The 22,096-nt window shown below is 40.3% G+C and overlaps 2 protein-coding genes across 4 annotated transcripts in view; both read left to right on the top strand.

The window, feature by feature from the left end:
- Nucleotides 1-19,968, top strand: part of nlgn2b (neuroligin 2b) — a 67,410-nt gene extending 47,442 nt beyond the window's left edge. For 2 of the 3 annotated variants that reach the window (XM_079566135.1, XM_079566134.1), the window contains exons 5-9: nt 11,746-11,931; nt 15,840-16,105; nt 16,411-16,564; nt 16,774-17,140; nt 17,258-19,968. In XM_079566135.1, the coding sequence (XP_079422261.1) occupies nt 11,746-11,931; nt 15,840-16,105; nt 16,411-16,564; nt 16,774-17,140; nt 17,258-18,185 (1,901 nt within the window). In that variant the 3' untranslated portion in view covers nt 18,186-19,968. The remainder of the gene's footprint in view (nt 1-11,745; nt 11,932-15,839; nt 16,106-16,410; nt 16,565-16,773; nt 17,141-17,257) is intronic. The other variant, XM_079566136.1, reaches the window with a different exon arrangement.
- LOC306970234 (uncharacterized protein) overlaps nt 1-22,096 on the top strand; it is a 149,672-nt gene that overhangs the window by 106,464 nt on the left and 21,112 nt on the right. The window lies entirely within an intron of this gene.

Genomic DNA, 22,096 nt, shown 5'->3' with positions numbered 1-22,096 from the left:
GATTGACCTTAATATATATATGACTCATGCCCCATAAACCTGGATTTTATTTGCCCAGTGTGTGTATGCAAATTGCTGCATGTGCATGTGCTGGATCTGCTGCATGGATGCGTAAATTATACATGAATAATGCACTCTCCATGTGAATGTTTAACAACGTCCTTGTGTGTCTTTGAGATTTACAGCCTTGTTCCAGAAATGTTGGGACACTGTCAAAATGTAATGTTCTTACATTTTACAAATACAAAAAAATCCGAGGTCGGGTCGCAGAGGCTGCAGTCTATCCATGCACACTTCCTTTAACTCTTTTAGGGCGATCCCGAGGCATTCCCAGGCGTGTGTTTTTATTTATGTTACTCTGCCTTTCTATAGTTTGATGGTAGTGCTTTTATTCAGTTTGACTTGTTTTATTGTGTTTTACTTGTTTTATTGTATTTTTATTGTTTTAAGGATGACTAGTGAAGCTGCATGGAACCCTTTTTTAAATTGTATTCTTGTTTTTATACTTTATTCCTTGGTTGTTCAGCACTTTGGAAACTGTCGGAGTTGTTGAAATGTGCTATATGAATAAAGTTGGATTGGTAGTCCCACCAGCGTCAAGTCTACCCACTTCAGCTCGCTCCTCTCAATGTGAAGGAGCAGCGGCGCTACTCCGAGCTCATTCTGAGTAACTGCATTGCTCATCTAAATCTGCAACTAAATCTAAATCTGAACAGAAACAGTTGGAGGATTATCATGTGAGGTATTTTGCATGGATCCTTGAAGAGCACTTGTCATTTTGTTACATTCACCAATCCAATGGAAGCGCTTTCTTTCCCTCTCTTAAAGCAATACTAAGTAACTTGTTTACCTTCATAAATCCTTTTCGTAGTCTCTCTGGGGGTAATACAAGTGTTAATGGGAAGATTAGAGGGTCTTTCCTCTCCCCTGGTGTCTTTGTCCAGAAAACCACAATTGCAACTTGACTGCCACCGGAGCAACCAATACACACTAATAGAGTCACGAAGAAGAAGCTAACAGGCTAATGGGCAAAGCTAACTGCGGGCTAGCGCCACTTTAACCCTTAATTACACCCAAGCACATTTTTGTGCTTTGGGACTTTTGTTTTTTGCATAACTCCTACATTTTTAAAGCCAGTTGGGTGAAACTTCCCCAGGGAGTGTATTTTTTGGTGATCTAAAATAATTTGATGTCATTTGGATTTTTACCCCATTGTAAACACTCATAAAAAAAATACTCACGTTAAGGGAGCTTCGACACAAAAATGTGCATGAAACTTTAGAGAGCTATAACTCCATGAAGGAACAATATTTCTTTTCACTTTTGTTTTTGTTTTGAAGGTCTGACTCTCCTCTTTGCATACATATAAACATATTATAACTTTCATAATGTTTTAACCCTTTCATTGCCAACTTTCTGACCCAAAGTTGCTACAGCGCATGCTCCAAAAACACAAAAAATTATATTTTTTAAAATTTCAAACCCAAAATGGGAAATTTCTGGTCTGGCTGATGTGGCTTGATGTCTGTGTGAAATGACCCGAAGGATTTGTTTCTAAGTTGAAATTTGTTTATGTAGGGGCAATTTTAGTATAACATGTTGCATTGTGGGAGCTTCCACACAAAAAATGTGCTTTTCACTTTAGAGAGCTATAAAAAAAAATGAAGGAACAATATTTTTTAAAACTTTTTGGTTTTAATTTGGAGGTTGACTTCTCCTCTTGTCATGCATATGAAAATAATCAAACTTTTAAAATATTAGAACCCTTTCATTGCCAACTTTCTGTCGCAAAGTCACTAAAATGGATTTCCATTGTGTGCCCATTGACTCCATAGACTTATTATTATATTATTATATTATATATTATTTTTCAAAACACTTCTATAAAACGGATTAAAAATTTCAAACTTCTGCATATTTTCTGAACCTTGAGGCTTCAAACTAACGCCCTGACACAGTTTTTTCACCATGAGGTCATTTTATCCTAGTTTGACAGGAGAAAGAATATGGCTGTTATTTCCAATATTTGTAAACGGTCGTAAATAACATAAACAACTGCATTTCTTCATTTTTACTGATTTTTTCCCTTTCTGCATCAGAGTGAGTCTGTGGAAGTGTTTAGGAAAGGGGCAAGACAGAGTTAGAGGTTTTTGAATTGGTATTTGTACAAAAACAAGGAACATTTGCAGAGGCAAATAAAGACTATCAGACTTGATGACCAGCTGTTTACAGGGGCATGGAGACGACTGTAGAATTCCAATATTTGTTGTCCAAATACCAGTTCAAAAACCTCTAACTCTGTCTTGCCTCTTCCTAAACACTTCCATAGACTCACTCTGATGCAAAAACTCACAAAATAAAGGGAAAGATTCAGTAACAATGAAGTAATGCGGGTGTAAAAATCCTGACATTACCAGGAGAATGTCCAGAGGAGGGTGCATGTGTGTTTATGGGGTTTGTAGCAGGGGGCTCGCACTGAGTACTGCAGGCTCATTGCAGAGAGGGCCTCACAAAAAACCTGTAGTGATACCTGCATTGCCTAAAAAATGTTGGGCCTACTGAGACGGGTTGTTTAGGGGTTAAAATATAATGTGGCCATTTCAGAGAGGAGCTAGTATTGCAGTATTCCTTGTAAATACAAACCCCGAGCACTGCTGTTAATTTCTTCGGACGCCTGTACCTTTAAGAGACTGATCAGCGGTCGGGAATAAGACGAAGGGAGCGGGGAATAGAGACGGATGAGGGAGAACGGTGCAGAGGCAAAAAAAAAGAGAGCAGAAGGGGGAGATGGGAATGGGCTAAAAATAAACCATCAGAAATGCTTTTTGAAATCGGCTCTGAAGCTAAGTATTCATTCAAATAACTCCTGCAGCCTTTTTACGCTCTCACTCCACTCGTACATATGTTAGCATGCTATAGCCCCCTCTCCAGATGCCCTCATGAATTTATCAGAGCCTGGATATAGTGGAGTAAAATGGGTGAGTGAGTAGAAAATGTCTGCTGGTTTAGAGGTTAGTGGCGGTATAGTTTTTTCTCCCCCCCCCCCTCCCTTTATGGCGTCGCGGCTCACCTTCCTCTTGCCCTGGGCCCGAGGAGCTTCTGATTTGTGTTGCTTAGCCATCTGTTCTGACTAATTAACTAATTAACTAATTAATGAACTCTGGGGAGAGGCCTACCGTCGCGTGGGCTCCGAGAGAGAACATTTTTCACCTCAGGAGGAAGAGATGAAACGCTGCTCCTCCAAACGTTTTTCTTTTTCTAAGGCATAGCAACCTATTTAGCAGTTACTACGTTGACGTTTAATTAAAGCCTATTGTTTAATACAAAAGGGCACTTTCCTTCTGCGATTGCTTTGAACTTTAACATTTCAAAAGGATTTAAACACTGCTGTCGACATGGAACATCAAAATAATTTCACTTTAGAAGGTAATTAGATTGGTAGTTGTAATAAATAAGTAAAAGTAATAGTAAAGTAATAAAAAAAAAATTCCCCAACAGCTGTTCAGCCATGGAAAGTAGAGGTTACTTACTGTGCGGTCACTACTGCTGCTACTGCGACCCCTCTGACGCATAAACTGAAAGATTTAACAGCGGTTAAGCCTCTCACCTTACAAGAAAGTTGTTGATACATTTCCAGGTCTGACTGTGTTTCTTGGGGTTCACTTCTTTCATGCTTGTAGGGCTGTGCAATTAAGGACGGGGCACACCCACACCGCTCATCTCTACCTGCTGCCGATGCTTATTGGACATTATATTTGCCTGGATTCACCTGAACTTTAAATTGTCATATTTATTGCTCTGTTTTATTGCCTTAATGTTTGGTGCAGCCCTGTGAGGCGACTTCTGTTGTGATATTGGGCTATACAAAACCATTAAACTTAAACTTAAACTTAAACTTAATGGAAATTCAATTACGACTTCGATTATTACACTAAATGATTAAAAAAAAATAATAATAATTTTTTTTTTGCAAAGCAGACTTAGTTTTTTCATGCCGCTGGGATTATTTCCCTTTTTTTTTCATGTAGCCATGGCTCATGCTTTTGCCTGACATAAAAACAGTGTGCTGTGTGATGATGTCATCAGGCCGCGCTGCTCAGTTTACTTGCGCAGATGTGAGGGCTGGACAGCAGGGGGCAGGTGTGAAACAGAGACCTCTCTTTAATCAAGGCATACTTGAAATCATTTGTACTTTTATGACTGTTCAGAAAACAGAAAATATCAGCCTAGTTTTTTGATTAAGAAATAAATAAAATGAAGATGGACTTTTTGTAAAGGCAACAAAAAATCGTTTGAATAATCATGATTTCAATTATGACTAAAATAATCGTGATTATTTTTGTTTTCAATCATCCAGCAGCCCTCCATGCTTGCATAGTTATAGTATATATAACTACCTCCAAAACTTGCGGGCCTCTCATCTAATCTAGACACAGATCCATTGTACGATCCCTGCTTCCAACCTCGCTTGACGCACATTATGATTGTGCTAGTGTGATTGTATGGTTGGAGGGAATTGTCTTTTCCAGAGCAGTTCGGGCTTTTAGAGAAAAACCTTGCAGTCCACTGATTTTGAGGTGTGAGGTGAGGAGCACTCTTAGATGCTTTGAAAATGAAATATCAACCTAATGTAAACTTACCTCTGAAGGCACATTGTAACAAGGGATGCGATATGCACAAAAAGCAGGGAAATCTATCGAAAGTAGTTGCAGAACTTAGAAACACAATGGACGTTTTTACCCATGAGTGTAAACCTGAAGTGTGATGTTGAGTCGGGACGTGTCAGCACTTCAACAATGCGCTCTTATTGAAGCAAATGAGCCTTGGGATGCAGTTCAAATCCGGTTGTTCTCATAAACATTCTGTTAGCCATGACACATACTGTACTCGCAGCCAGCAAACATTTCTGCTGCCATTTGAGTTTTAGACCACTGTCTCCTCTCGGCTCAGCTGTCCTCAGATCCAAATGAAACACGCCTACACTCTGCACAAAGCTCGACAGCCCTTTTAGTGAACTGTAGTGAAACACTGCTGATATTTTTATAGAGTAAGTGCTACTTTATGTGTGTTAGTCCAATACGCTTTAACCTAAAACCAACAGTGTTTTAAAATCATGGGAGTTGAGTGTTGAGTGAAAAAAAAACAGACGTTAATCATTATTTCTCGCATTGTGTTTTGAAATATGTATATATACAATAACATAAGGTTTTGTGGGACTAATTGGACCTTTTTTTGTGGCTGCAGAAATAAACAGTGACGGTCACAACAGAATGCAAGTTATTTTGTTCTTGTTCGTCTGATATTCTAGGACTGATATTGACAGAATGTCAGAAAAACATGATATGAAAGAAGACGCCTGTGTTAGAAGAATGAGCGTGCAGTATGTTTGTTTTTCAGTGATTGTTTTGGGGTTCTGCAGTGATTGACCCAAACCTGCTCCTAATGTTTTCTTTACTCTAATGGGAAAGAAGAATGAGTAAACGTATACTCTGAATACAAACTCCACATATGACATGGTTTATTTTTTTTAGAGTCTTGTAACCTTTAGAGGGTATTATTTATAATTATTGCCATATGCGGTCACATTTGCCCACGTTAAATGAACTCTGCAGCCATTTACTTTAACATTGTTGCACTTGTGTGGATGCAGCTATCAGAATTCCTCTTGTGTTAGCTCTGATCGTTGAACTTCGCCATCTCCCTGTCAGTGCACCATCTGAAGTATTGCCTTTGAAATGTAAGTGACAGCACAGTGTTACGCCGCTGCTTGGGTGCATGAGAATGGGCCTCCGGGGTTTGAAATTGAAAGCTATTGTCAGGGAGCCTATAGGTGGTGTACTAAAATCATATTAGTTCAACGGGACTAAGCCCAATTACAAGTATAATTTCATTCCAGGTTGTACTTGACATACAGAGCGATACATAATTGAAGGCAACCTGCCAACGAGTCCCCTCCGTGAACCTCTGGTGAGCACGGAGTCACGCTGGAATAATTGTCCTAATGTTTTTATACTATACTGAACCTCTTACCTTTTCTTTTTAGGCTTAAGTGAAGACTTTGTTCAGATATCTTTGTCTGGAAATATTAATTTTATATCACAACACTTCGAGTTATTCTCAAATTTCATTTGAGAACCTATAACCTCTTGACCACTCTGACTGTAAATGTACCCAATGTATATTAGCAGCAGTCATTTCCTGATTGATGAGTTGAATTTGAAGAGACTCGAAAACATGAGCAATTATTATGTGTAAAAACCTCTTTTACAATATAATCTCAGGTGAAGGGAGGCTTGATTGTGAAAGCTAAAATTGGATTTGCACCACTTGTTGGTTTCTCTGCAATAATTATACAATTACTAGAAATGCAAATTCATCATGATTGACAAATTGTTAAATTGCTATCTAGATTCAACATGAGCTAGTCTATTAAGAATATTACAAATGTGGTGATGTGATTTCATATCAGTGTCAGGGGCAATATGAATATATGTATGAATGTAATGTGTGCCCGTCCTATAATCCCCGGTTCATCTCTTATTGACTGGACATGAGCCCGAGCGAGTGACTGGGGTACAATATGAGCGTTGACCTGTGCTGCCACGCCACCACAGTGTGTGTGTGTGTGAGTGTGTCTGCCCGGTCCAGTGCCGCGCTGCCTGCCACAGTTGCTTGGCAACTGTCCAGAGCTTCAAGCAAAATGATATGGACAGACACTCACCAAAGCACTTGCATACACACATCTAAGCACTTATATATTCAAGTACACAAACATACACATGCAGGCGCACACAAACACGCAGCCAGGGCGTGAAGCTGTCAGTTCCTTCACAAGGGCATCATCAACAAACACGTTTAGCTTTCTCTTCAGCCATATTTCTTCTAGTCTTCCTGGTGTGTCTAAGTTTTCTTTCTGATTCCCTCCATCTGCTGAGTGGGGCTTCCTCCTGACTTTAGCGCTGAGAGCAGCAGTTTATCAGGATGAACTCATGCATATTCAACACTGGCTTTAGGTAAGAGCCAAGCAGCTGTGAGGAGGGTCTCCTATCACACACTTCAAGTACAGACAATGGACAGAACGAAGCAGGGGAGTGGTCTCCAGCTGGTGGAGGGAAACTTCAAATTTTATTGTAACCGACAGTTACTTATGCAAGCTCAGTCAGACTGAACTCACTAATGAATTATTCTCAAATCAGCCGCCAGCACACAACTCCCCGCGTAAACTCTGCTGTCCTAAACTGACCCTTAGAGGCACAGTTTAAAGGAATAGCAACAACAAAAACACAATTATTACTAAACATGTTTTGGCTCTGATTCTACATGCTTATTAGCAACTTTTGGAATTAGAATAAAACTAGTAAATATAAAGCAAATATTTTATGACTCTCTAAAATGTTGTGCACTTGTAGCAGTTTTCTCAGTGATGGCTTACAGGAAACCACAGGCTCCTAAATTAATTTGAAACGATCTGTTTGTTTCATTTTCTCACTGATGGCAGCTAAGAAGGCCAATAGCTTCTAAAACAGAGCACATCGTGTAAAAAAAGAAGAAAAACTTTGTCATGTGGTCTGTCTCTGTCTAACTGTCAATTCAAATAGTTTTTGAAGCTTGACCAAAATCTGTGCAGGTCATTTGGCACATTTCTGCACAAAAAGGAAGAAGAGGATTGAAAAGCACACAGGAGACATGGAGCAGGCGTTAGGCTGAATCTTGCCCAAAGCTACTGTCAGGCCCGAAATGACGGAAAGGTGAACGAGCGACAGTGAAGGGCGTATTTGATAATGTCAGTGCATCATCACACCAAAGAGGATGAGAGGTGTCGAAAACAAGTGCCGAAAAATATTGCCTTTTGATACACACGGGGAAGGTGATTGAAAACAGGAAGAGGCAAAACAAAGCGGTCTTTCTCTATGACTCACCAAATTAATAAGGCAAAAATCACACAACAAAAAGGGAAAAAAAAAAAAACCTTAGCAGATGGTGAAAGATATCTGCACAAAGGAGCTGTTTTCATGTTTTAGAAGCAGCATGTTTGATGGTTACGGATTGTACGCTAACCTTGGGGATTTTTGAGAGAATATGAATGCGATGGTGTAGATGAAACATGACAAGATGACTTCCACGGTTTCGTCTGAATGAAGAGGAATGTGCTCGATGTCACTGGAAAAAGTTTGTTTCCTGGACATGATCGCTATGGTAATGAGTACTTCATTTTCTGAAGTCTTGTAAAAGATAAATTATGATTTCTAAAGAGCAGTGCTTTAGTGCAACAATGATGTTTGAATGGCTGTGGTTCTCAAACTGTGGTACGTGTGCCACTGGTGGTACTGGTGGTTCCTACTGGACTTTTTTTTATTAGAGACCATTACTTTTATGCTTTAGTGATTCATTTAAGTTAAGTGTTTTCTTTTCTGGTTTGGATATGATTCACGCCCAGTTAATCCAACTGATGTTTGCTGTAAAAGCGCTGTCATTACCATGATCAGCCTCATCATCAGCTCATCAGCGTCTCCACCACTAACAACACACCTCTCTACAGTTTGCTGACTGTCCTCTTGTGCCATCTGCTTTTCCTGCTTTAGGCCCCTCAATCCCGGGCACTGTCATCGCAACACGCACTGAGTTACCGTTGCTTCAGTGTCCTGTGCTTTGTGTCTGTGCAAATATTTAGCCTGCGCTAGCATATTGGGGTGGTTAAACGATAAACAATTTATGGGCTGTGCAGTACATTTATTATTACAAATGCATATATTTATGTCCCATTTTCCGGATCTATTTTGGCAGCAGGTAGTTGGCTGGCCAGCTGTTCATAACAACTGTTGGGTTCAAAGTGCACACAAAGTGGCTGTTGCAAATTCCACCATATGACAAACAGTCCCTTCGGTGCAGGCTATGCTCTGCCTCACACTATTAACTTTATGCATTAGGTTGTAAGAACAGGACGAACCCAGTGAGAAAGAACAATGTCAGAGCAGTGGCCTATAATGAACTACAAACTTCCCAGTATAAATGAGTGGGACTACAGTTTTACTTGGAAGTAGATTAGTTGTTAACCACGCATTATTTTTAGAATATGTCATGGATTTCCCAAGACATATGATTGTTACATTGATGAAAAAAACAAACTGTTATGAGCTTGTTATCCCTCAAAATGAATATAGTACATTTGGCCTGAACAAGTTATGACGCTAGTAATAGAAACTGAACCATTAGACAGCCCTACAGAGGATTAAAGCAATAATATGAAAGATTAAATGTTTTAGTGCTAGCGGGGTTCATTGCATTTGTATTTAGTTCTCCTTTCAAACAAAGATAGTATTTATATTTTAACTTACTAATATGTACCCTATAACAAAAATAGCTCTTTAAGTATTGTGGTTTAAACATAACAATAATTAAACACTGCTTACAGCTTCCACTAGTGTAAATTCATGTAAATCAGTGCATGACTTCACTGTATTTTTTTTTTTTTTTGTATCGCCCACTCCGCTTTTCTTTAGGTATGAGCTGATGCAGTTATCTCCGGGAGTTTGAAGGTGAGACAGGAATAGGATGCTCAACCCATTGTCTGAACCCTGTTTTCCTTTTGGGGATACTGTATCTTGTGTGGTTTATTTTTAAATGGGAGCTCGGGCCCTATAGGTCTATTAGGGAACATTAGTCTCTGTCAGAGCCACACATCAGTGGCTGCTAACCGACTCTCATTACCTCAGCATCCTGAGCAGCACCTACACAGCGGTCTCCATAGAATATCAATCACAAGATCAACACTCACGCTGCGTTGGTCTTATTCACATGTAACACAAAAAAAATAAAAAAAATAAGAGAAGCGTGATGCTGGTTGTTTGACAATCTACATTTGCACCAAACACTTTATCTTATCTGTTATCAGTCATGTATTTGAGGTTTTTTGTTCACTTGCAAAAAGTAGAATTGGAAAGACAACCAGAGCGTAAACTCCTGCATCTGTCTTGCACTGGTGAATATAAATAGTGCCCAGACCTGAATTCCACTGAAGGATTCTTTTCTTGGACTGCCTTTCCTATATGGCTTCAAGTTCACACAAGGGTAAAGAACACCCTTTGGCTGTATTGACTGTGTTTCACTCTCAGGTCCTCCATCCATTCAAGAGGCATTCAAATCTACATAAAAAAATCAGTTTCAAAATAGTGATCAAATCGAAAATAGCAATTTGAATGATCACTGGTGACAGCAATTATTTATATTAAAATATTAATACTCCTGTACACATTAATACTCCTTACCATGTTAGAAATATGCACAGTGAACTGAATCTCGATTTTAAAGGAACAGGCTCCCGTTTTCCATACTGACATATGTTCTTACCTGAGCTTAGACAAGTTGGTATCTGTCTGATGTCTTCACTCCTAAAGAATTCTGAAGATATTAGTACCGTATTTAAATAAGGGAAATGTGGAAGAGTTTGGTCACTTCTAACTTCACCTCCGTTTGGCCCCATAGAGGAGAGGAGGAGAGGCTAAATGCTAACAACATCTGTCTTTCATAGAAAAATAAGGCCTTTTACACCTAAAAATGCCCTAAACGTTCCATATTTTCAGCAACAAAATCTGAATAATGGATCGAGCCAGGTTGAAATTTATGGTTTCATCTCGTTGACATCGTTGAAAGACTTTTTCATATGTAATTTTGGATATGTAATTTTGCATAGCTGTTTATTAGTTGTTTATTAGTTAAACATGTAAATTTTGCCTTGATTTTTTTTTTTTTATGAAAAAAAAAAATTATTAATCAGACTAGGGAATAGAGATCTCTTAAAAATAAAAAACCCTCAACTTGTTTTTCAGTCCAAGGCTGGAAAATTTGAAGTCTGTCGATGTTTTTGGAGATATTGCCGCACCAATGTGAGTAAAATGTATTTTGAGCAAATGGCCCTTGAAATTACGACTTCTCCATATAAATCTATGGAGAAACTTTGAATCAGTGCAACAATTAAACAATGTTATTGTGAAGATTAGGTGTTTTTTTTTTGTTGCTTCCAGGTGAAAGTTTATATGTTCAGAGACTAATCTGAGTTTTGCCTGTAGTGTTTCCCCTTAAAGTATAAAAGGAAAATCTACTCTCCGTTGCAGTACTCATCTGAAGAATAACAGCTTAGACGACTTTCCAAAATTGTGCTGCCCCATCTAATGGACAATCTGACATGCTGCACGCTGCTTATGAATTTCATAAGAATAGTATGTACTTTTCAGAGTCCTTCAGACCATCGTCCTTCTATAGAAATCATGCTGGTCACAATAGGCACTGATGGGCATGTGGGTTAGCTGCAGCAGTAATGGCATAATTACAGTGATGCTGAGCGGCTCTTATTAGAATCCTTATATTATCATTAGACACTGAAGGGACAGTGTGTACATTTTGTTTCGTACTGGCGACACTCTGTTCAGTTTAATTTAACATATAGTGGGTGTTCACCTACTGTTGAAACGTGTTCCCTTCTGTTCCTCTCGTCCTAACTGTGCTGAATGTGTAGCGTGGGTATTAAAAATGAGTAATTTGGCATGACTTACTGTGTTAAAATCTCAGCAGACTTCACAGGAGCTGGAGAGCTTCTCGACAATGACAGGGTGCCATCTTCCGTTAGCTGCTTAAAAGAATGGATTTTCAGATGCACTTGGATTACCTTGTAGTCTGACACTTATTGCACTTTTCTTCTCCTTTCCCTTTTTTTTCCCTTCTTCTTCCTGGTCCTGTTTTGGCCGGCAGGCTTTCTGAGCACAGGGGACCAGTCTGCGAAGGGGAACTATGGCCTGTTGGACCAGATCCAGGCTCTGCGCTGGCTAAATGAAAACATTGGGCACTTTGGAGGAGACCCAGAGAGAATCACCATCTTTGGCTCCGGAGCTGGAGCGGCCTGTGTGAACCTGCTGATCCTGTCGCACCACTCTGAAGGTGAGACTTGGCGTAATCAACACATCAACACAATGCATTTTTGATACATGTCAGATACACACCGTCCAACACACCGACCTACAGTGTTTCAGTGGTACTACTAGAACTTATACAACAAAAGACACATTGTGATGGTTGCATTTTTCCCTAGCATCTTCCAAATGTGCAACAGCTACTTGCTTCCTCCAGTTTTTTATGTTTTGCAACAGCTAAAAATAAAAAAGAATAAGCGCTTGACTGTTGCCTGCAGCAGGGTGACCCAAAGTAAGTGTTAGTGTTATTTCTAGTCAAACACTTTCCTTCCTCTGTCTTAGCTTTTACCATTGTTGACATTGTTATGCTTTTGAATCTATCTCCCATGTGAGAGTCAATGCACTTACACCTGCAGAAGTCCTGAAAAAAACATTGTTCTCCTTCTGTTTCTACTGAAAACATTCACACTTCAACGTCCATTTTGAATCCCACTGCTCGCATATTACATTGCAAATGAAATGCAGAATCAAAGAAGTGCCGGTTTTCATTCTGACACACGCGCATGCATACGGATATCCCCATAAAGTGCGAGTGGCGCTCTGGACTGAGTTGACAGATGGATATAAACAGTAGGTTATTCCCCACAACACACCGCACCTTGGGACACAAGCTCTGAGATAATCCCAAATAGCGTCACTCCTCGTGGAGCTCAAATCACTCAACTATGCCAGCAAAAATTGTCTTTCTGCAATGAAACTAATCCTGTCAGGGCAATGCATTAGAAATAGATACAATATAGACGTGTGATTTTTCATTTAATACCTGTGAGTCCCAGCTAACAAATATTACTTTCACTCTTTTTTTTTTTCAAGGCAGTAAAGTCTATAATAATGATAGAAATTGTTTTACAGGTATTTTTTTCAGCTGACTGTTTTGAAATTTAACAGAATGCATAAAGTGTGATATATTTGGAGGGATTTGAAAGTAGTCACCAGATGTTGGTTCACTAATCCTTTGATGAAATCTGCTCACTAAAAGGTGAATGTGTGTTTCTATACACTATAGAGTGTGATTATGGTATTATTATAAAGGTTATCGTGACAATTGCTTTTGCTATGTTTTACACAGTGTGTGCATAATTGGAGCCCATTCTGAGTGCTCTTAACTGGGCTTCTACTGACCGTTTTTGGCAATTGATTCTAAAGTGATAGTCTGTATAGGTTTAAATGTTTTACACATTTGATAGATTACATACAATTGACTGCCTGAGCCTGCAATTTGATGTAAGTAATGATAAATAATTAGTCCCTCCCTTTGCTGATTTCAGCGACTAATCATAACTTTGACCAGGGGGGAAGGAACCTCTTAACCCCCACGTTAACCAAGTGTGTTTTCTCCAGTTCGGCTTTACCCAAATCTAAAAGGTTACGGCCTATAGGCCAGGAACGCCTCATTTGAAAGCTAAGACCTACAAAACTCATTGTTGTCACTTTTTTGACATTTTTTCCCATTGCTTTTTTGTTGCGTTTTCATCGCTTTATGTCACTTTTAATATAACTTTTTCATAACTTTTCTATTGCTCTTTTGAGGCTTTTTTGGTCACCTTTTTTCAAGAAGCTGGAGAAAATGTGCTCAGTTCGGGTGGGGGTTAAGAGGTTAAGAGCCTATCGCAGCTCGGTTGATTGCGCTCATACAAAAGGCCTATCTCACCGGCCTGGAGACTAGTTGGAGACTAGTTGGCCGTTGCCTCTGGTCACGGAGATGTTGTTTACTTTTGAAATGTATCTCTCTCTCCTCTCATTCGCAACCTTGATGATTGTGATTATGACAGGGTGACATGGCCTAGAATTTAAATCTCTGTATAAAAGAGAAATACTTTTGATAATTATGTAATCGCCCCTCATAGAACTGCATCGTGACGGAGGGGTTTGAGGACCTGAATGATCCTCAGGGCTGCTGCAAGAGACTCACAGGGCCTAGGGATAAATGCACATGATGTATGTAAACATGGTTCCCACTTTAGCTGTACAATTAATTGGCAATTTATACAAGAGAACACTGTCCATTTATCTGTTTTTTGCTTACACATTTTTACTTACACGTCCAATAAACACATTTAATTTCTGTTTTGTCAACAATTTTTGCTTCCATTTTAGCTTTACTTTGATTGTGAAGTGCTATTTAAACCCAATTTGCCACATATTGCCATAGTCAGCACCGTTTTCTCATGTCGTGCAGCCCTACAGAATCGTATAGGCTATACTTGTTTTAGGGAACGAATTTTCTCCCAGTTTCTCAGTTTGAAACGCACGCATCCACAGAGCATCCATTTTGAAGTCGGTCTGTAATGGCTAGAAGTGTGAAAAAAGAAAAAAAAAAAGTTGAAGAGTTTGTGGAGGTGCTGTATGAGAGGATGAGAGATGAGCCGCAGCCGAGAGCCTTCCTAATTGATTTCACAGGGAGAGGAGCGGAGGGGTGGGGCACATGCAGAATATGGGGAAGGGGTGGGGGGCTTAATTATTAATGACAGAATCTGCGGATAAAATAGAGGGACAGCAAGCCATTTTACATAACAGCGCAACAGTACAAGAAGCGCCTTTCCATTTGCCTCCCCATCTATCTCCTCACTGGCATTATCCCACACATCGGGACCGCTGCTGCGTGTTGATTCGTCGCCATTTTTCTTTTCATTGTCTCTGTTCATATGTAATGGGAGCATATTTCTCCATGCCTTGAACATTCGTAAAGATTTTTCCCCAGCTATGCAACACAGCGGGGTATCTCCTTCATCTTGCTTCATATGTAATACTCCACAATTGCTCCTCCTCCAACCAATGCATTATTTAGCAAGCTCACACTCCTGGCTCTCCAAGGCCCGCTAAGTGTGTCAGGAAGAAAACTGTGCTAAACTGATAGAGAATATGTGATTGTATGTTGTTAATATTGGATGCAGAGGGTTCAGGGAGTAGTCGCACTATATATTCCTGTTATTGTAATGAAGTCTGATACTGAATATGCTTTTATTGTTAAAAATATGCACTCAGACTACCCTTTCTGTGCCTTCCCATTATCATTGGCACTAAATGGAACCCATACACAGTACCTAAATGTTTATGAATGTTCAAAATCAGCACAACTATAGATACAGTTAGGAGATGGTGGGGGACATAGAAAAAATAACTTTCTCACATTGCTCCACCATGACTTTAACAAATGCTGAATTCTGAATATATTTTTCTACTATATAAAGATACTGAGATATGGAGAGGAACAAAGTGGTTCAACAGCCCATGCATACTTAAAAGACAGACTACGCTAACCATGAAGCTACATTAGCTTCCTGCTACATATGCATAATGTTAGCTCCAACTGCTGTTTTTTTTTTTTGATTTTTTCTTCACAATTTGCTGTGAAAAAAGATCCACATGGTGCCAATTTTGGCTTCACGTTTTTTTTGTGTGATAAGTTTATAGTCCGACTGAAATCGGCTAAGAACAGTGTCAAATTGTGATTCTCATGAGAGGTTTTCATCAACCATGTGGATCTATGGAATAGGTCTGCAATTTATGTACAGGGACTGAATACTTATGTCACTTATGTGCAAGATTTCGCACACATAAAAAAATAATTTATATGATTTTAGTTGTTGTTTCCAAATACTGAAAGTTACTCTCATACCGTCTTATATCCCAGATCTTGACAGGGATGAGTTTATAAGCTTGTTTCATGACATTCAGACTTTCACTTTTCATGTGATGGTAATGTAAACAACAGCTAGCCTGATTGTTTATGATCATTAAAAGGGCTTTAGAATTAGACACACTCATTTCTGCTTTATACAGAAGGATTTTATTTTTTTAATCCCAGAACTAATTTTGTTTGTAAAAAGAGGTCTGAATACTTTGTGTACCCACTGTATGTTTGCTGTCCAACAGGCCTGTTCCAGAGGGCCATTGCACAAAGTGGCTCAGCTATTTCCAGTTGGTCAGTCAATTACGAGCCCGTGATATACACCAAGACCCTGGCGAAGAAGGTGGGCTGTAGCCTGGGGGACATGGCAGAGCTGGTTGAGTGCCTGAGGAGGAAGAGTTTCCGGGAATTGGTCGATCAGGACATTCAGCCGGCCCGCTACCACATCGCCTTTGGTCCTGTGGTGGACGGAGACGTGGTGCCGGATGACCCAGAGATTCTCATGCAGCAGGTTTGAGCTAACACTTTTAATCCGTTTTTCCTCCAACTGTGAATTAATCCCAATTTGTACATGTAAGTCTGGGAACTGTGAAATATGTCCTGACGAGTCAGAAAAGTGGAGACTGACAGGAAATAAGAGGAGAGCACTGGGAAATGTATTGATTCAAAATGATTTAGTGTCTGTAAAGCTCAATTGTCTGCTATGCTCCCGAGGAAAACATCTAAAACGTCTTACTGCTATGTTTTACAAAACGTCTGCTGTGTTTCAGCCTTCCAGCTGCAAAAGCTCTTACAAAAATACTATGTTGACAACAGGGTGAGTTTCTGAACTATGACATCTTGCTGGGAGTTAACCAAGGAGAAGGTCTGAAGTTTGTGGACGACAGTGAAGGAGAAGACGGTATATCAGCAGCCTCATTCGACTACACCATATCCAACTTTGTGGACAACCTCTATGGATACCCTGATGGTCAGACCATACTTCCATATATACTCATAATTGATTCATTTATTGTATTTTTAAACATACTGTTCAAAAGCAATAAAGGAACACTTTGTTCCCGTAGTTCTTTTTGAGCAGTATATTTTGTAACTGATGTCATATTTGTGATACTCAACATTATTATTAGTCATTGTTTCAGCAGTGAGTTCTCATTTAGCTTTCCTGTTTTTGGCAAGGTAAAGGTATCCTCAGGGAGACCATTAAGTTCATGTACACAGACTGGGCGGACAGGGACAACAGTGACATGCGGCGGAAGACCCTGCTGGCCCTGTTCACAGACCATCAGTGGGTGGCTCCTGCTGTGGCCACAGCCAAACTGCATGCGGAGTTCCAGTCGCCCGTCTACTTCTACACCTTCCACCACCACTGTCAGACCGAGGCCCGGCCGGACTGGGCTGACGCTGCCCACGGAGACGAGATCCCCTATGTGTTCGGGATCCCCATGGTTGGGGCCACTGATCTGTTCCCATGTAACTTCAGCAAGAATGACGTGATGCTAAGTGCAGTGGTCATGACGTACTGGACCAACTTTGCAAAGACAGGGTTTGTTTAAGTTTGTCTTTAAACAAACATACATGACATAAATATTTTCTACAAGTACATATTTTCTACAGATCTTTTTTCAATACTTATCATTATTGTTATTTACTTATCTTTCAGAGATCCCAACCTACCTGTTCCCCAAGATACCACTTTTATTCACACAAAGCCAAACCGCTTTGAGGAGGTCATCTGGACAAAGTTCAGTTCTAAAGACAAGCAATACCTGCACATTGGTCTGAAGCCTCGGGTCCGGGACAACTATCGGGCCAATAAGGTGGCCTTCTGGCTTGAGCTGGTACCACACCTTCATGGCCTTCAAACTGACATCATTAGTTCTGTGAAAACTCCTGTGACTCCTGGTGAAAAACGCATCAAAACGCACAATCCTGTGTCTCGCTCCACACGCCAACCCATCATCTCCACGTACCCACCTGAACCGGATCCCGACAGCTCTGAGCGCCCGCGCTTCCCTCCATTCCCCGCGGAAACCCGGGACTACTCCACAGAGCTGAGTGTGACAGTGGCTGTGGGTGCCTCTTTGCTCTTTCTGAACGTCCTGGCCTTTGCAGCTCTGTATTACAAACGGGACAAGAGGCATGAACTCATGCAGAGGCGCCACCGCCGCCTGTCCCCTCAGCGAGGCACCACCATGGGCATGGGCGTGGGCATGGGAGTTGTAGGAGCCCCGCCACACAACGACTTGGCCTTGAGTCAGGAGGAGGAGCTGATGTCACTACAGATGAAGCAGCAGCGAGTGGAGCTGGAACATGGGACACCGCTCCCGTCCCGCGGAGTGCACGGAGACCTGGAGACCCTGCGTCCCCCAGTTTGTCCCCCTGACTACACACTGGCCCTACGGAGGGCCCCTGAGGATGTGCCACTCATGACAGCCAACACTATCACCATGATCCCCAGCACTATCAGCAGCATCCAGCCACTACACCCCTTCAACACCTACCCCCCTGTCCCGGCCCCCTCCGGCACTCCTGTCCCGAGCCACAGCAACAACGCTCTGCCACACCAACACTCCACCACCCGAGTATAGAACCACGCACAACTCTGAGCTCACAGAGACACCACTAAACTGCTCCACAAAAACCATCAGCCCTCTGTCTGTGTCTGTTTCATTAAGCCCTAATTAAAGCTGCAGTTTGTACGGTTTTACATTGAGAAATGCCTCTAAAATATAGACATTCATTAAAGGGGGTTGTGTTCTAATGCTCCTTGTCATTGATTCTTGCAGCTTTGCCTCATTACAGTGCTTTCTGTATTTGGTGTTTTGAGATGCCAAAAAATGCAGCTTTAAGCTTGTAGCCCTCTGTCAGAGGTTGACAGACTATCACAGTCAATCAGGCATCTTGGTATGTGTAGCTTAGTTGTTTTGATCATGTGTTGTTGTGTCGGTGTAAATCTATGTTTGACATTGAGTACAAATAAACATTTTCATTCATGGATTAGGAGGAAAAGACAATACATAGTGAGCTGCTTTGAATGAGGCGGCATATGCTCAACAAGCTGTGTGCCATGAAGAAGACATTTCCTGAAACCTACAAACTGCAGCTTTAAAGACCCAATCTGGAAGTGTAATTTGGCACCACGCATTGAGCACTTTGTCCCCAAAGCTGTCTCCATTCTGGTTTAGAGATATGAGAAATGTGCTGTTTGCAGTACAAGAATGTGAGAGCTGAACATCGTCCCTCCATTATGAAATGTATTTTTTATATTTACAAATTTAATGTATAGTATTATACTGTATAATACCAGAGTCTTGCTTCATAGGTCTATGTAATGATGATGCCGTTTCCAGATTGGGGCTGGCTCCTCTGGGCGTTCCTGGATAAACTGACTCACTCAGTGTGTGGGGTGCGACCTGAATCCAGGCTGCCCATTAGACTGGGCTGCATCTGGGCCACACAGGCGCTAATCACATCCATTACTTTATTTGTTTCTCACTCATTATCTCTCTGTCTCTATCCGCATCTCGGCCCATTTAACTGCTTCTCCATTTGCTGCCTCACACCAACTTCTCTGTGCATCTGCCCTTGTAGCTCTTTTTATTAAACCATTGCCATCATCCATCTCACAATGCCTCCTCTCTCTTGCAATCACTACTAGACTCTTTATTCCTTTTGGAGTCTTTTATACAAAAACACAAATGTAAATGTTGTACTATTAATAAATTGTAAGGATATGAATGAAAAAAGATATTCTGATATCTCGTTTTTACCAGCATTCTTGGTGCCAAGTACTGTGATAAAGCTCCTCTCGTGCTGGCGTCCAGTGGACGTCTGAGAGATCTATCCTGACTGTATCTTACAAAAGGAAATACCATCAGAAAAGTGCCAACCGCTTCATATTTTTGTTTGATCCACACTTTTTAATTACATTCAATGTTGCACCGTGGATGGTCTAAAGGAAATCAATATATCCTTGTTTAAAAAATGAATATAAAGTTTTATTAATCCTTTGCTGTCTGGGATAGTTGCATGTTTTTTTAAACAGTGTGGACAGACATTTGTCATTTCGATTTTTCATGTTCTGCCTTGATTTTGTTTTTGTTCATTTCTAGTTTGTTTTAAAATACAGAGCACTTTGTGGTACTTCAAATGATATAAAACTATAGAAAGATGATTACTGTGTAAAAGTATACTTAAGAGAATAAATATGTCCTCTTTATTTTTTTTCTAACACTGAGGCTGTGCCACACATTAGCAGAAAGACTGACAAAAAGCCTTTTCTCCCCCTCATGTTACTATTACTTCTCTCTTCTACACAGTCACTCTCAATATCACACAAGGAAGCACTTTTTAAGTTACAAAAAAACAAAAGCGACTGCTTTAAATGAATAGTCTTACTGCGTTTTGTGTGTGACTGACATTATCCATAAGCTTAAAGTGTTTGAAGACTGCCCAACACTCCTCTTTCATCTTCTGTTGTTATACTCTGCTCTCACAGTGGGATGATGAGGTGTATTTACCTTGGCCAAAAGGTGAGAAAGCCTTGCAATGTGTGCTTCACATCTCTCGCACAACTGAACACAAGACGGACAGGTCGCACTCGGGACATTTATGATCAAACAGCCCAGTGACTTTTGGACAAATGTGGACAAACGCTGATAAATCTGTCTGTCTACTTTGATCTGCTACTGCACAGAGGACCACAGCCTAAGACAGGACTTCAAAATCTCATTGTCCGTCTGTCACGCCAGGAGCCGGGTTTGTTTGGTTTGTAGCGACCATGGAGCCAGACTGCCATCCCTCACTGGACTGGGAGAGCTGAGAGGACAAAGCAACCACACAGACAAACTGTACATTTTTTAAGTGTAAGAGAACCAACTGGGAATTTGTAAATATTCTGTTCGTCGTTTGGTTTGGGTGATTGGCCAAACTTTTTCTCTTGTTTTGACAGCAGGTGCAAGTTTAAATAATTTACTTTTTCATTGTTTTATTTAATTTTGAAAACACATGTCAACAGGCCACAAACACATGCTTATGGACATTTTTTATTATAAAATTATAGCATGAGTTGAGTCCGGCCTAAAATTGAAAAGGGGGCGCTTTATTAAGTTGTCCTTTACTGGTTGACAGGGAAAAAAATAAAGAAAATCATCAGAAATAACAGACGCAAAGCTGGTGGTTAGGAACAAACAGGACAACATAGGATGAACAGACTTATTCTAATTCTGTTCATTCTACAAACATTTTAGATAATGTTCTAACGTCACATTGTGTTATTGACACTTCCAAGACAATATCTTGTATTATTTCTATCCATACATTACAAAGGTCAGCCAACAGATCGGAAGCACACACAAGTTTACATGTTTACACAACAGTTATGATGTTGGCTCGATATAAGGTAGAGTAAAAAAAGAAAAAAAGAAATATCGAATAATAATAACAAAGGCTTAAACCCATGTTTCTTGTTCCAGATGTTGACTGGTAAAGTGGAGGCTTGCACCTGTTTGTCTGTTTCATTTAGTCTGTTTTAGTAATCTGCTTGAAGCTCAACATACTGTGAGAGAGCATAATGGACTGAAGGGGTTGAAAGAACAAAAATTACTATTTCTATTTCAAATAGAGGCTATTACACACTGTATGTGGTGTATCTGAACTGGAAATCATTAAAAGACATTCTTAAACAAAATGACGTGTTGTATCTTCATATTTCACCGTTTATTTGCCAAATGTTTTCATGTCTACTGTCTTGCTATTTTTCAGCATATTGCCCTTTAAAGTCTCAGCATCTTTTACCACCAGGGGGCAGTATCAGTATATGTTGGGGGACAGTCTAATATGGGACCAACAGATGAGTTTTAGTGTTGGGCCATGCGAAGGTCGCAATAAAGATGTTTTCCCCGATTGAGCTGTTGCTACATTAACTGGGACAGTGGGGGGGAAATGTGGTTAGTACTGAGCATAAAGATGATCCACTCCAGCGCACGTGCTCGAGGTAAATGCATGCGCAAAAGTACAATATCGAAAGATACTTTTATTTTCCATTTTGTAATTAAGGGCTAAGGTACTTTGGCAATTCACACGTTGTTTGTAAGTAACTTTGTTTTATTTATGTACACTTTTCCCATCATATTTTATTTTGTAACAATGAATTCGGACCTCAGACTGGACTCAGGAGATGCCCTACCAACCCATGACATGGTAATGTATCGACGTACTATCGAGAAGCTGTGGGTTACAGCACTTTTCTACACAGAAAATACACATGTAAATATGAGTTAAAATAAATAAATAATAATAACAGTATTTGGGGAATAAACATACTAAAGTGCGCCACTAGAGGGAGGCACAGGGTAGGAAACTTAGACCAGCTGGTACATGCTGTGAAGAAACATCTTCTAGCTCAGTGGTTCCCAACCTCTTCAGTCCCACGTGGCCCCTGAGTCCCCCTACCTCGTGGATCTTGCCAATATTATTACAACATGACCAACTAAACTAA

Source organism: Gobius niger (assembly GCF_951799975.1).
Source record: "Gobius niger genome assembly, chromosome: 11".
NCBI lineage: Eukaryota > Metazoa > Chordata > Actinopteri > Gobiiformes > Gobiidae > Gobius > Gobius niger.
The sequence above is the reverse complement of the archived record's forward strand: the minus strand, read 5'-3'. Positions and strand labels throughout refer to the sequence as shown.